This window comes from Sarcophilus harrisii, chromosome 4 (assembly GCF_902635505.1).
Source record: "Sarcophilus harrisii chromosome 4, mSarHar1.11, whole genome shotgun sequence".
Lineage (NCBI taxonomy): Eukaryota > Metazoa > Chordata > Mammalia > Dasyuromorphia > Dasyuridae > Sarcophilus > Sarcophilus harrisii.
This window is the reverse complement of record NC_045429.1, coordinates 280,367,587-280,384,397: the sequence shown is the minus strand read 5'-3', so window position 1 is coordinate 280,384,397 and position 16,811 is coordinate 280,367,587. Positions and strand designations below refer to the sequence as shown.

Below are 16,811 nucleotides of genomic sequence, written 5' to 3'. Positions count from 1 at the left end.
TTGTTACTTCCTTGGTGTCATGTCTATTTTAATACATCTAAGATTGCATCATTTTGAGGGATTGCTATAGCATTTATATAAACTCACAGAGCTAAAATCCCTAGATTTTTTCAAATGTGTTGCTATAAAGCTGTATTATATTTTGTGAAGATGATATTTTGTAATATAATGTGATGACTATTAAGTTGTTTACCTTCTTAGAGTTGCCCCATGACTTAATTTGTCAAAACACCTTGAAATTTGCTCTCCTAAAACGTAGGATGCATGTCAGACTAGTCTTTTTTCCCCCTCTATCACAAATTCTAATGGGGGAAGTGATTTCTTCTCTCCAAAGTTTCTGGCCTTCCTTCATTAGCAAATGTATTTTTTTCCTGGTGAAAATCAGATCCTTGATAGTTGTTTCCTTTATTGATTCCTTTACCTTTTTTTCTTCATTTCTCTTTGGGCTCAACTGCTCTAGGCTTTCTCCACCATGCCACAGAAGCCTTCTTACCTTGCAAGTTTACTTTGTTCCTTTAGCTTCTTCCTCTGGTTGGTCAGTTCCGGTCAGAATGTCCTTTTACCCTTAACTCTCTGATTGATTGGTTCCTCCCAGAACTTGGAGAGTATTTGGGTCAGCTATGTCTTCCTTTCTCTCTAGGCTCTTCACTTGTTACTCTTGGTACCTTTTTTTCTTCCTCTTTGCTTTTATATGTTGTCTTTTCCTGTTAGAATGTAAGCTCCTTGAAGACAGATTTTCTTTTTGTTGTTGTTTTGCTTGTATTTGTATTTGCACTGCTTGGCACATAGTAAGCACATATTGAAGGATAAAGTTGTTACCACATCAAGTCAGAAAATTAATAACTCTGCTTTGGGCAAAGAAAGAATTTCAAAAGATATCTAGTTAAATAAAGTTCCTCTACTGCTCTATCATGCCTCTCTGTTTTTGGCATGATATGTCTGACAGATTCATCTGCTTCCTTTTCTAGGTAGTTGCTAGTATTCTCCACTGACAGTATCACTTCTGTTTCTGCCTCTTTTAATTTATATTTGAATACTTCCCATTCTGGTTTCTGGATTTTTTCTCACAGGAGATTAAATAATTCCTTTAAATGTAATGACATTCCATCCCATTACCCTCTTTACTTTTGAATATCTGATCTTGATTGGGTTAAGCTACTTTTTCTCATACTAGTCATGTGCCTCATTCTGCCAAATTTCAGTGATATCTATAAGGTCAAATTTGCTGTCTTGACTTAGAATTCATAGTTCAACTTACTCCTTACTAATACTTTCTACATTTGCAATAAATGTATGTTGAATTGGATTTATGTATTGACATTTGAGTGCCATGAGTTTTATTGCTGTTTCCTTTATAAACTTTGCTTCTAGTGAATTCCTCAGCATCTCTTCTATTCTCCTAGAGCTATAACTATGGCATCTAACTGCATGGATATTCGTAAATACTTTTCTCCCTCCTTTCCTTTCATTTGTAAGTCTAAAAGCAAATATATTTTTATAAGTTCTTGTTATCACTGGTCAGGATATTTGAAACCTTAAATGCTTGGCTAGCATTTATTGATAGGTCAAATTTATATAATGCTTTAAAGTTTGCAAAAACTTTTCAAATGTTATCTCATTTTATGCTACAACAATCCAGGAAAGTAGATGGTCTTGCATATAAGAAAACTGAAGCCAGAGGTTAAATGACTTGCACGTCCAGGTCATGTGGCTGTTAAGTGTTTGAAGTTGAATTTAGGTTTTCACAACAATGCCAATTTTTTTACTTTAGGATGAAGTCACACTGTGATACCTCAGACATACTGCATTCTTTAACCAGCGATTGACTGCTCAAATCTGCCTTTCTTTTCTGAAGTCCTTTCCTTTGATTGGTAGTTATGTAGTCATAGAGTCAAAGAAACTAGAAATCCATATCCTAAATCTACTATCTACAACTGGTAAGTCCCCAGGCAAATCTCCATTTCCCCATCTATTAAATAAGGGTTGTGTTGTTGTTTTCTTAAATATCCCTTAGTTTTTTAGATCTATAGTCCCATAAAAATACTATCTCCTCCTTAAAGTCTTTAGGTTTCTTGCCTATAACTCTGTAATCTGTTCACTTGATTCACATGGGAATCATCAGAAGTGAGTAATGTTCTTCCTCATCCAGTTTGACTGGTCTAGGTTGATTCTTTATCATCCCCTGAACTCATGCCCTGGGAATGTAGTTTGACCTCTATTGCTATTAACAGGTCAACAAATAACTGCTTCATTGTGCCCTTCAGGCCTTTATCAACCAAATACTGTGTTGGTCCTCCCCTGAATCTGCCTATATGTCGGCATCTTCATTCCTTGGACAGCAATTGGGTGCATCATCCTCAGTGTTTAGCTTCTTGTTGGGAAAAAGCCTCTTATCTGTTTTTTTTACGATGAGTGCTGTCTTGCTTATTTTGTGTTTTAAGGAACATCTTATTCTCAGCTTTAAAATAGGGAGACTTCTTGAGCCTTTTTATCTTTTCTTGTAGGAGGGATGTCAGCTTGCACTTAGAGCACTGATAATTACTTGGATATGTCAGAAAAATAAGCATTGTAAGCTCTGTGCAGATCACTGCCAGTTTTTTCCCATTCTTCATACTTACCTCAAGATGAAAGCCATGGGTTCTTACTGATAGTTTTCTATATCCTAAGAGTTCCTCTTTCTTTATCCCTACCTGGAATGTTGTGCTGCTTTCTGCAAGATCTTTCAACTCTATTCAAGACTTGATTCAGCTTTTCCCTTAAGGAACATTCCCTGATTTTGCTTTTGTTGGCTATAGATTTTATTGTTACCAGGGCTTTGTTTTTATTTCATTCCCCTCTCCCCCCAAAGTGGACAGGATAGTGAAAAAGAAAGAAAAGAAAGTCATTGAAGTGTCTTTTTTTTTTTTTTTTTGGATTGGTGTGAGGTGAAACCTTAAGAGTTGTTCTAATTTTCATTTATTGTATTATTAGTGATTTGGAGTATTCTTTCATGTAATAGTTGATAGCTTGGAGTTTTTCCTTTGTAGACCACTTGTTTATATCTTTTGATGATTTATCTATTGAGTAATCTATAATTGTCTTTCAAGGCCCAGCATATCATATCATATATTCAGCAAATGCTTGAAGAGTAAAGTTCTGAGTTAAGGAGAGTGTTGTAGAGTCCTATTATTAGCTGTTTCGTTACTACATAAATGGGTAGCAAATAGAAATTTAAGAGTTGCAGATATTCCTACTACAGTGATCATATGTCATTGTATTTGTTTATTGAAACTTGTGTGTGTTTTTGTTTTTAGTGGGCTTTTGAGAGTACATATATGAAGTTACAGAATGATAAAAAATTTCTTTAAATACACTTAGACTCAAAAGCATTTCAGAAAATGTTTCTGATGGATTAGTTTGTATTTCAAGCATTTATTCAGAGATCTACTATGTATTAGGCACTACACTAGGTGCTGAGAATACAAACAAAATGGGCAAAGGGTCTGCCCTGCCCTTAAACTTATAGGTAAGCATATACAACATAGATTCTAGGCAGGTACAAGTAATTTTTTTTTTGTGAGAATTAGCAATTGAGGAGATCAGAAAATGCTTCTATTTAGTAGAGATTCCATGAGACAGAAGTGAGAAGGAAGGAGAATATTCCACACATAGGTTTGTTTGTTGAAAGGCATGAAGATGGAAAGTGGAATATCGTGTATAGGGAACAACTATAGCAATACTGACTTCATTTATATTGTATTTACTACATACCAGGTATGGCCTTAAATACTTTACAATTATTATTTCCTTTGATTCTCACAACAATCTTGGGAGGTAAGTGCTATAACCACACCTATCTTACAGATGGTAGACAGGTGAAATGTCTTGCTTTGGATCACACAGCAAATAAGTATCTGAGATTGAATTTGAACTCGAGTTTCCATTACCGTAAGCCCAGCATCTGATCCACTGCATCCTATCCTAGCAAATAGACCCATTTGGTTAGAACATAGAATGCATTAGGGAAGGAATGTGAGATCAGTCTGGAAAGACAGGTAAAGACCAGATTGTGAAGGTCTTTAAGTGATCAGCAGAGTGATTTAGTCACTACTAAGGCTCAAGCCTTCATCACTTCTCATCTGAACTTTTTTGCAAGAGCTTCAACTAATCAGAATCTTAAGTCTCTCCCCACTCCAAAAACGTCATCTACAAAGCTTTCAAAGTGATTTACCTAAAATGTAGATCTGACCATGTCATAATCACTTGCCCCTTTTCAGTAAACTTCATTGCTGTGATTCCTTGTGACCTCCAAGATCAAATTAAACTCCTTGCATTTCAAGTTCTTCCTTATGGGGCTGCTTCCTGTCTTTCCAGTTTTCTTTTATCCCATCTTTACTCCCATTTTCTCATGCTGTAGTCCAACTATACTTATCTCCTGGCTATACCTATGAAACTCTCTGTCTCCTGTCCCTGTGCCTTTGAAATGCTCTCCCTTTTTGTTTCTCAAGAGTTCTTGGTTTTTTCAAGATTCAACTCAAACTATACTTGCAGAAGGTCCTTTCTGACATTTCCAGGAATTTGGTTGTAAAGCCATAGCCTCAAGGGCTTGCAAGGTAAATTAAGTCTTTTTTCAAGGTTTGGAAAAGATTTGGGCATGTGTGTAGGTAGTAGGGTAAGAGCCAGTGGATTGAGATTGAAAATTATGGGGAAAAAAAATCAAAACTGTAGGAAGTGAGTGGTTGGTCTTGGAAAGGAGGACAAACTCTTTCTGGAGGTTTTGCAAAGAATGAGGGGGAGGGGGGCAATGTTAAGTGAATTTGAGAGTTTTTTATAGATGCTCTCATTTTAAAAATTAAAATATATGGTAAGCTCCTCTGATGAAAGGAAAAGAACAGAGGATGACTAGGAAGTTTGAGGAGAGAAGGTTTGAAATAGATGCTTTAGAGAATATAGTAGGGATTCAAAGAATCATGGAGGAGTAAAAGGATTGTGGTAGAGCAGAAATGGCCCAGTTGAGATTTAGATAATATAAATTTGTAATGGAGCTGATTAGCATGGTTTTGTGATTTCTTCAGCAGAATTCAGTAGGAATGAGGGAATAAGAGTTGAGAGAGAGTGTGTGTGTAATGATGATTATTGTATAATCTTGTTATGGTATATAATCACTTGGGTCTATTCACTTCACTCAGCATCTGTTCGTGTAAGTCTCCAGACCATTCTGAAATCATCCTGCTGATTGTTTCTTATAGAACAATAACATTCATTTATATTCATATACTACATTCTATTCAGCCATTTCCCAACTGATGGGCATCCACTCAGTTTCCAGTTCCTTGTCATTACAAGAAGGCCTAGCATGAAACTTTTAAAGAGAGAAACAGTAGGAATGATGGACTGGGAAGATATGAAGGGATAGAGTAGCTACAAGTTGCTGTGGGAATGAAGTTTAGATAGAAGGACAAGGGGCAGCTAGGTGGTGCAGTGTATAGAGCACCAGCCCTAAAGTTAGGAGGATTGAGTTCAAATATGACCTCAGACACTTAACACTTCCTTCTTAGCTATGTGACCCTGGGCAAGTCACTTAACTACATTTGCCTTAGCAAACAAGAGGGAAAAAAAGGACAGGGGGTTGTAGTCAATTAGAGGAATTACAGTTTTGTTCGCAGAGGTGGGACAGATAGGGAATAATGAGATCAAAAATATGAACATAATTGTGTGTGGCTAAGATGGACTGAAGGTGTTGGTTGTTGAAGTTAAGCTTGATGAATGGGAAAGGTAACATGTTTAAGGAGTCAAGTATGGTTAATGAATAGTCCCCTAACATCGTCTTGTTGGTCTCCTTCTCCAGCTTGCACCTGCTTGCAGCAGACTGGGTCCTCAGAATGGTGACAGATAGCATTCTAGGCTCTGTGGGTTACCTTGTAAGTGGCTATTCCTACACTGTAGCTCCTTTGCCACCTACATCCATGAATAAATCAACCATCTAATTTCAGTAACTTTCAATGTAGACATTTACATAAAAGACAAAGCAGTTATATATTCTACCCATAAGCCCAAAGTGTACTTTCCCCCAAATACACACAGGGAAAGCAGGCGCAAACTTAAAAGATCATGGAAGTGGTCTTATGGAGTCACATCTCTAAAGCTAAGGACTTCTCTTTTGTGGCCCTGTTCTTAAAAAATTCACTGCTGGGTGGCTTATTCATTTCCTGGGCTGGGCCTTTTTGCTGCCAGATCAGTGCTAAGAGCTAAGATTTGTTTCATAAAGGACAAAGACCCTTTAGGAAGTGGGAGTAAGGCTGGGAAGTTTCCCCAATTCTGCTTCCTTAGCTGGTCTCAAATGATTTTAACTTCTCAGGCAGCAAGTACAATACAAATAGGTACAGTCTCACTTTGGCCACCGAAAAACTTTTGAGGTTTTTCTTTGGCAAACTTCCTGTTTAAAGATCGGGGCCCCTTAATGAGAGATCACTTTTATCTTACTGTGATCAACCAGCTCATTTACCAAATCCCTATTTTAGCAGTCTAGACTGTAACCACTCAACAGACATTTGTCCAATAATCATGCAATAGTTGTGGAGTTCAGAGTTTCCTCATTTTTAACCCAAAATATCTCTTGTTGGTCTTGTGCAAATAAGCATCTGGTAAACAAGTTACTACTACTAAAGCAGTCTTTGTCCTAGTTCAATTGTCTTCTTTATTAGTTTTGTTTTGTAAGTCTCACATTTGTCTTTAACCCTTCAGTCAGTATAATCTGAAAGGGACATGCCTATATGTGTATATTGAAGGCCCCAAGGGTAAAGGAAGATGGTATAGACAAAAAGAAAGACATGGTTTTTAGAAAAGAAGAGAAGTGATCTGTGGGTTTGGTAAATTGCTAGTTGGCTGTGAAATGAATCCTAAATCTAGATGAGGAAGAGTGGAAGGGTTCTGAAAGTAGCAGTAAAGAGTAAGAAATAGACTTGATCATTTCCCTGAGTCTCTGTGGGGATAGTTAAGGAAATGTTGGGGGAAGGGAGAAAAAGAGAACATCTAAGACTAAAGATGGTGAACAGAGAATCAGTGATGGTTTTTTAGGGGGGAGAAGGGTGAGGGATGGGAAGAAGCATGGGGAAGTGCCAGGTAATTGTAAAGAGATAAAAAAGGTATTAGAAGAAAAGACTAAGAAATAAGTAGGGCAGTTTGTTCATAAACAGAATGGGGTCAAGAGGACAGGCGGAGAAAAGAGTAGTCTTATAGTAATCAGGAAGATATTAGACTGTAGTATATAGGGGTGATACAGCAGGCTGATAGTGGTTGAGGAAGGGAAGTTTTGGTCTAGGTGACCTGCTTGGGATAACAAATTCTCTGAATTTACAGAAATTTAGGGAGAATTTTTGTTGGCTTTTAGATAGTAGTTTTTATGATATTTCTTATTGATCAATTGGGAGTCTGTTCAATTCCAGCCTTCAGTTCAGATATTGATTCAATTCATTCACATTTCTAGTCTAATGGTTTCTAGTTCTAATGGTGTTCAGAATTGTACTTGGAATTTAAATTAGTCAACCAGCATTTGTTAAATGTCAGCTACCTGCCCTTGTGCTAGTGATAAAAGACACAAAATTAAGAGATAATATACACATAAATTAGTGTATATAAAACAAATACAAAGTAGAGGGAGGTGTTAATGATCAGGAATAAATATTTCCTGTAGAAGGTATGGCTTAAACAGTTTTTGAAGAAAAAAAGTGATTCTAAAAAGTAGAGAGGTGAAGTGAGAATACTTTCAGTCTTGATGTGAGGTGAAAAACCATTGCCAAAACAATATGATAAGTGTGTCATGTGTGAAGAACTGTTAAGTCAAGTTTGGGTAGACTGTAGAGGTGGGAAAGGGAGTAATATCTAATGAAATTGCTAAATTAGATTGAAGACAGATTATGAAGGTCTTTAAAACTGATCAGAAAAAGCCTATATTTGATCTCAGAAACAATAGGAAACCATGGGAGTTTATTGAGTAGAAGCGTGACATGGTCAGACTTTGAGAAATTGGTATTAGTATGTTTGGTAGTTATTAAATGGTATGCTTTGGATTATCATTTTGTTATAGAAATTATGCCAAAAAAAACCCCAAGAAATAGTTTTTAGTTGAAATTTCAGAATATCTGTTCTATTAAGTATGATAGATATTATTATAGACTTGTGTTAATCATTTTCCTGTGTTTGCTTAGATTCATCTGTGGATATATATAAGCTTTTTCTTGGAAGTTCATGCTATAAAAATGATTGAGGTTAAAATTATATTGCTTCACTTGCAAATGTTATATAATACAGTGTACTAAAATTTGGTGCCAAAGTGTTCTGCTTTGGATTCATCAAACGTAACTTAGAAAGGGATCATAGGAGCAATAAATTGAAGACTGGAAGAAACCTTAGTTAAGTACCTGTCTCAGCAATGCTAACTTACTTATTGGGTCACTCAGAGAAGAATAAGGTATAGAGGCAAAATTCCAACCTCAGTCCTCTATTTCTACCTCTATTTTTATTTCCTACAGAACATCTTGTGAAGGGAATCTTGCTTGACTCTAGTGTATATGACGAGTAATTTTATTTTCTAGTCTTCTGCTGACTGGCAATTTTTTTAGTCTGTGCCCACTTGATAGTATATAGTCCACCATACCTTAAGAATTAAGTATTCCATAATTTTATTTTCTCACTTCAGCAAAGCATTTTAAACTAGGATTTTTCATGTTTTTTCAACAATCACCTTTGTTTTTGTTTTTGGTTAGCTTTTAATTTTTTTGACAGCAAGAGATGTGGCTATTTGGAGAGGAAATTAAAAGTACAGTCAATGGCTTCACAGCTATTTTCTTTTTTTTTTTTTTTATTATAGCTTTTTACTTAAAAGATATGTGCATGGATAATTTTTCAGCATTGACAATTGCAAAACTTTTTGTTCCAATTTTTCCCCTCCTTCCCCCTACTCCCTCTCCCAGATGGCAGGTTGACCAATACATGTTAAATATGTTAAAGTATATGTTAAATACAATATAAGTACACATGTCCTGACAGTTATTTTGCTGTACAAAAAGAATCGGACTCTGAAATAGTGTACAATTAACCTGTGAAGGAAATAAAAAATGCAGGCGGACAAAAATAGAGGGATTGGGAATTGTATTTAGTGGTTCATAGTCATCTCCCAGAGTTCTTTCCTTGGGTGTAACTGGTTCAATTCATTACTGCTCTATTGGAACTGATTTGGTTCATCTCATTGTTGAAGAGGACCACATCCATCAGAATTAATCATCATATAGTATTATTATTGAAGTATATAATGATCTCCTGGTCCTGCTCATTTCACTCCATAGCAATCTTCTTTAAAGTTATTTTGTAGTACTTATCCTCAGGAAGCAAAGAGATATGAATGGGGGAGAAGGGATTGTCTAGAGCAGGGGTCTCTGATTCCTCTCTTTTGCATGGCCCCCAAACTTAGAATGATTTTTTACATTTTAAAATACACTTCTTAAAGTATACTTTATTTTAAAATGTAAAACCACTTAGTTCACCTGTAATACAAAACAGGCAAAATATAACAATACTATGCATGCCAGGTAAGGCCTTTGTAGTTCATACAGTAGTAACATACTCATTTAAAAGTATAGGTTAAAATATACTACTCTTTTAAAATCTTTTTTTGTTGAAAGTACTCAGAGGCTTCTTAGATTTGAATATATCACTTTGTCTACTAAGTAGCATTTAGAAATTTCAGTGTTAGATACTTTTTCAAGAGCTTAGCACAGTAAAATTTATTTTATATTTTAAACTGTAAAGATTCATTTACTGATCCTTAATAAGAGGGTTAGCAATTTGATAACAAAAGGTTCAGAGCACCTGGCATTTAATTGAAAGAACAGTTGTTGGGTTGGCTTTATATAAACATCTTTGCAAATTGCTTTTGCCCAAATCAGACCATTTACACGTTGAATTTGTAGATTCTCTCTCTTTTTTTTTTAATTTAAAAACATTTTTATTAAAGTTTTTTATTTTCAATACATATGTATGGATAATTTTCAACATATATCCTTGCAAAACCTGGTGTTCCAAACTTTTTTGTTTCTCCGCCCCTCCCCCCATCCTCTCCTCCCCTAGAAGGCAAATAATTCAATATAAGTTAAACATGTGCAATTCTTCTATATATATTTCTACAATTATCATGTTATATAAGAAAAATCAGATCAAAAAGGGGAAAAAAATGAGATAGAAAACAAAATGCAAGCAAATAACAGCAAAAAAGAAAAGAAAAGAAAAGAAAATATTATGTTGTGATCCACACTCCTCTCTCTGGGTGCAGATATCTGTTTTCACCACAAGACCATTAGAACTGGATGGAATCAAATGTGTGAATTCTCAAAAAAGTGATGGAGTCTGGTTGTATTCTTGGCATGATTTGTGGTAGATACAAAACTGTGTCCTCAAGAAGTTCCTCAGTATTCATCTGCTAGGCTTTACTTGGAATGTTGCCAGTTTAAGTAAATTTTTCCTTAATACTTTTATTTAGCTGTTTATATTATCTTTCTTATATATAAACCTTAGGGCCTTGTTAGTTTTATGACCCTATAGACCAACCTTGAATTTTGAAAGTCTCAAGACTGATGCCAAATGTTAGCTGCCTTAAAGGGGATTGAAAGAGAATCTTAGTGAAGCAATAATGGTACACTTTTTTTTTTTTTTTTTTAATAATGGTACACTCTTAACTGTTGTTCCTAAATATAGAGCTGGCGCAAGGCATTTGTGTATCCTAGGCAAGCTTTTAAGTTTGAAGAATTTTTTATCATATGTATTAGTCTCCTCCTGGGAACTTATACCTATTATAAAGAAAGCTCAATTTGACTTATCACAAAATAAGTAACTGTGGACCATGGAGAACAGGTTTTCTGGAAGGCTTTTTTTAAAAAAAAGTATATTTCATTGTACACACACCCCCTCCCCATTTCCAGCCTCTGAATTTTGTAGCCTTGAAAACTGCATGACTTAATCCATATTTAGTCCTGATTATCTTTCATATAAAACACATTCTTTTTAGATATATTAGTATGAACTTTGAGCATTTCTAATTGTTGCAGTTATTCATTTAAAATTAAGAATGACCATTTGAAAGGAATATGGGGCATTCCAGATGTAGAAGCCTCTGGGTGAGCCCTGAGATCTGTTAATGCAAATATAGAGAAGTTCTTTTGAAGCAAATATGCCATGAATTTCATGATTGGAAATAGAACAGTTGCTTTTGAAATAGTTGAAAAGAGTTTTCTGTAAATATTTCTAGAATTGTGTGTGTGTGTGTGTGTGTGATACATTTCGTAAGTTTTGAACCAGTATATCAAAAAAGGATATTATGTGTTCTTTTTTTTTTTTTTGAGGTGAGTAGAATTTTCATGCTGTCTTTGGAATTAAGCCATTTAAATAGTAAATAAATAAGCATTATAAGTAAATATCCTTAACCTGTATTTATAACATTTATAATAATATTATTTTCTCCCCAACAGTGCTGCTTTTGACAAAAAAACAGGATTACGTGTGGCAGTGAAGAAGTTATCCAGACCATTTCAGTCTATCATCCATGCAAAAAGGACTTATAGGGAGTTGCGATTACTTAAGCATATGAAACATGAAAATGTAAGTAACCATTTGAAATATCTAAGTTGGCACAAAGATAAATTAGACAAACTATTAATAATATCTTAGGCTTGACTTTATATTACAGTAATTATTGTAATTAAATTGTCTGAAGTCTGTCTAGAATAAGATGTCTCTTATTTTAATATATGCTAAATCACATAATGCCAGTACTAGATTTAGCTTTTATTTTCTTCCCTTTTTTATTTAGACAGATTGCCGAAGTCTAAAATGAAATGGAATTATGTGTGCATGCTTGCATGCATGTGAAGTAGAATTAAAGATGGGTAACAGCGGGGCATTTTAGGAGCATCACTAGTGAAACATTAAAATGACAGCTATAGAGTAGAGCAAGTGTAACCAGAGTTAATCATATGGAGTGGAAAAAAAATTTTTTTTGAGTCAAGCACTAGAGGTGCATGATGAAGTGGAAAGGGTAAATTTAATATAAGTAGGACAAGCATAAAGTTAGAGAATGGAATTTAAAAGTTGAACACCATCTTTAAGTTCTTCCTCTTTTGTCTCCTCATAGCTATTATCCTAGGTAAACCCCTCAACACACCTCACCTGAATTCTTACCATCTTGATTGGGCTTTCTCTCTTCATGCTCTTTTTTTCCCCAAGGTATCTTCTACAGTTTCCAGATTGATTGATATCCTAAAGCCCAAGTCTGACAGTGTTACTGCTCCTTTTCTCCAAAAGCTACATTGACTTCCCCATTCATTTCCTATGAGATAAAAGAAAAAAACTCCTCTGTTTGACACTTAAAATCCTTAATAATATGCCTCTAGTTTGCCTTCTGGGCTTATTTCACATTTTCCTTTAGGTGTTTTACATTCCAGCCAAACTATCCTTAATCTCTGAACACAATATTCTGTCTCCATTCTTCTTGTCTTAGCTAGTGTCCTTCATGTCTGATATATATTCTCTCTTTACTCTGCCTCTTCTTAGAATCCCTAGCTTCTTTCAAAGCTCAGCTCAAGTGAAACTTTCTATGGGCCTTTCTTACACCCCCTAGTTGTTAGGGCCTTCCCCATCATATTATTGTATAAGATGTATCTCTAGTCCCACCCTCAATCAAGTAGTCTATAACCTTCTAGAGGGCTGGTACTGGTTTTGGCTTTGTATTGTATCTTCAGCTACTAGAACCTAATAAGTTTTTTGTAAATATCAGTTATTCATGAATAGATGAATGAATTATGAGAAAGGTTGAGGTCTAAGTTGTATCCATGAAAACAGGTGCCAAAAATATGATCAGAGGAGGGGAAAAAATTGAGGGATTGCTTAGGGATTGTTAATATGAATGGTAGTCCCCAACCTATCCTCTACTTGAGATAAGATATTTTAAAAAGCCATGACCCAATTACTAATCATTGATAAATTTGTTAGAATAACTTATTGGGCAGTTAATGACAGCAGCAAAGGAATTCAGAAGGAGACTCTGTAGTGGGAAAAGCAATGTACTTTCGAGTCTGGAGATCATGGGAAACAATTTCACTTTGTTTCCTTATCTCTAAAATGGAGACTCTTAATTTCCTATTTCTCAGAAGAATTATAAGGAAAACTTCATAAACCTTAAAAATACTGAATAAATATGAGTTATGGAGAAAGAAAGGTATCATTAAATAGTGTGAGTTTTAGAAGAGGGTCAACTTTTATGAGTTGAAGAAGTACATCAATCCTGTTCCTATCCCTGTGAATTGTGGGACTTGGGAGGTGGCGTCTTCTAGTGAAAGAAAGTTATAAGAAGGGTAGCTAGAAGGTGTAGTGATAGAGCACAACCCTGTAGTCAGGGAGGACCTGAGTTAAAATCTAGAGACACTTAACACTTCTTAATTGTGTGACCCTGAGCAATTCACTTAACCCCAGTGGCCTCAAAAGAAAAAGAGAAAAAAAAGAGAGAAGAGTTATAAGGGTTGTATCAAGAGGAGAGAAGCCAGGTTTCAGCTAAAGGTAGAAGGAATACTGATTGAAAAATTTGAAGCTATAGAAGAGTTTCTTAAAGAGTGGGACGTTTGTTGTAGAATGGCATAGAAGGTAGGTGAATTAGTAGGAATAGGATTAAACAGAATAAGAACAGCTTGTATTTATGTTGCCTTAATCTTTGCATGCAAAGCATTTTACCTGTGTAATTAGTTTGTTGGGTAGCCACTTGCCCTGTAATGTCTGTACCTCTCATGTAGCACTTTTGGACATCTATTTATTCAATCTGTGGAATGACTCTTACTCCAACTTGCTCACACTGAAGGACCACTATTGCATAATTGGACTCAAACTTTTTCAGGTTTCTTAGAGAAAGCCTATTGTAAGGGATTCATCTCTACTAACCATTTCAAGTCTTGAGTCCCTACTTATGTGGTTCTGTTTGCACAAAACAGGTACATCACAGGTGTTTACAAATTAGGCAAATCCACACCTAAACCTGGGTCACATTCTCCAACTAATATATTTAGTAGCTGTGGGTAGAGTGGATAGAAACTTGCTAAGGAAAGTGTGAGTGAGAAGTATCCATGTGGGGCTGACTTACAATTCTAGAATTGTAAATTTCAGTATCTCCTTTCTGGGATAGTGACTGTCCATAAAAATTTCTTGATGACTGTAGCTTTTTTATTCAGTCAACACTTTGCTGTTAAACTGAAGGAATTATCACCTCAGAGAGAAGTAATGGGAGCTTACATAGCAGAAGGAGGTGGTAAAGTGGTTGTGTTAGACTCACCCCATGATTGAATATGAGATGAAGGTGGGACATAGTACATTATTCTACGTCCTAATTGTTCTGCAATCCTTGGAGAAACTCTAAAAATTTTGAGAGGAAGTAATACAAATTTTTAATAACTGTATGAAAAAATTCACAAATACTTTAGTAATCAAAGCAACCTTAAGATACTATACAAATCCACTAGAATGACAGAAAAATAGCAAACAGTAAAGATATGAAATTAAGTGTTGGCTGTGCTATACAATCACAGGTGTTATAATAATGTTTTGGGAAGTTTAAATCGGTAAAAACATTTTTCAGGGCATTAGGGCAATTTTCAATGAGGATCCCAAACTAATCACTTTTTGAGACCAGGATTTCATTTGCTAAGAAATTCCCACAAAATTATTAATTTAAGTATGTTCAATTAATTATGTAATAATTCTAAAAGAAATCAACCTATATAAAATATTTTTAGCTACTTTATTTCTATTTGGAAAAGCTAGAAATATCCTTTATGCCTTTAAATTAGAAGATGAAAATGGTTGAATAAATGTTGGAATAGAATATTATGAAATATTAAGAATATATGTTAAATGATATGTCCAAAGATCTACATAAAGAATTACAAAGAAAGGTCAATAAAAAACTAATACTGTATATACCATCACTATAACTATGGTTATTTAAGAAAAAAAAAGACTATGGTTTCAGAACTATAGAAGAATTTGAAAAGAGACATGGGATCAACATGCTTTTTAAAAATTCTGTTATTATAGGGGCAGCTAGGTGGCACAATAGATAGAGCACCAGCCCTGAAGTCAGGAGAACCTGAATTCAAATGTGATTTCACTTCCCAATTCTGTGACCCTGGGCAAGTCACTTAGCCCCAATTACCTAAGCCAAATATATATATATATATGGTGTTACTTTGGTGCTTTATTATAATTTATTAGGAGTTTTATGTAAATTTATATTCCTTATGTTCATTTGACTTTGTTAATGATTAAGCTTAGAGTCTCTCTGACTTTTTCCTCTTTTTTTAAAAAAATGTTTCAAAGAAAGATCTGTGAAGCTGTTATGACATTTTAAATCCCAGAAGTCTCTTAGTAATGGAAGAAATTACAAAATTTTCTCTATGAAAATTAATTCACCTTTTAATACCAATAGAGTTAGCTTTTGCCAATTAACATTATTGAGAGCTACCATTATTTAGATTAGGGCAATACATTTTTTTTTGGATAATAAAATACATTGTTGAGTGTTTCACATTCCCCTTTTCTTAAATGTCTAGATAGGGAGAAAGACGGACAGTAGAGGTCATTCTTTCAATGGAGATAAATTTTGCATTCTAACTTTGTATTCTTTTATGACTAAAGGCATTAAACATTCATATGACACTTGGTTCCAGTTAAATAGTCTAGTGCCCTAACCAATAAATTTAATTGTAAAATTCTTTTGAATGTGTTAGGTGAAATTAACTCTGGGTTTGTCTTTTGGGAATTTTTTATTTTCTTTGTTCATTATCTACCTCATAGTTGTTAGGTTTTAAGAAAAAATTTTAAATTTAAATTTTAAAGCAGACATTTATGAAATGTCTACTATGTTTAAGGAATTATATCAGATATTAATGCTTGGTTGCACTTAATAAACTTAATAAATTAATAAATTGAATGACTAACATAGATCCTTCTTTTGTGGAACTTAAATATAGTCAGCAGAATAAGACCTATATTCAAGTAATTTCAATAAGTGTTAGACTATAATTAAATATATAGGAGGGGTCAAATAGAAAAAATTTAGGATCAAGGAGAGAAGAATTGTGTCTAGTTATGTAATCATTAAAGACTTCATTGAGGAGGTGACACCTCACTTGGGTCTTGAAAAATTTCATTAGGTAAAAATAGGGGAAGAGGGGAGATGAAAAAGCATGAAAAACTGATTCAAAATACAAGGGGATAGGAGAGGGCAGGATGATCAGTGATCAGTAAAGTTTAAACTGAGCATAGATTATGTGAAGAGGAACAATGTAAAATAAGTCCACAAAGGCAAATTAGAGCCCCATAGGCTCATTTTTTGATATTTCCTACTCGAAAGCTTTCCTAAACCACTGTGCTATTAGTACTATTCCTCATTATTTCTCTTGAAAGCAAAACAGAACAAAAGAAGTTGATGAAAAAAGCATACAACTTTTAATGTGTCAGATGAACTCTTTGTCTATAATGATATTTAATAGAATCACAAAGTTGTAGGATTGAAAAGAACCTCAATGGACATTTAGTCCAATCCTTAGTTAGAGAATAATACTTCTAATTTGCCCTTTAGCTTTTGCTTGATTATCTCATTTGGGGGTAGAATGAAGTATAGAGAAGCACTTCCCAAGGCAACCCATTCTATTCCTACATAGTTACATATTTTTTCCTATAAGACAGTATTATTGAGGGAAAATATCTCTGTAGTTTCTATGGAAGGCTTCCTAATAGAG

General features: G+C 34.6%; 1 protein-coding gene across 2 annotated transcripts in view; it reads left to right on the top strand.

Annotated features, from left to right (window-relative positions):
* MAPK14 (mitogen-activated protein kinase 14) overlaps positions 1–16,811 on the top strand; it is a 103,695-nt gene that overhangs the window by 23,916 nt on the left and 62,968 nt on the right. For both annotated transcript variants that reach the window (XM_003768998.4, XM_003768999.4), the window contains exon 2: positions 11,499–11,628. In XM_003768998.4, coding sequence (XP_003769046.1) covers positions 11,499–11,628 — 130 coding nt within the window. The remainder of the gene's footprint in view (positions 1–11,498; positions 11,629–16,811) is intronic.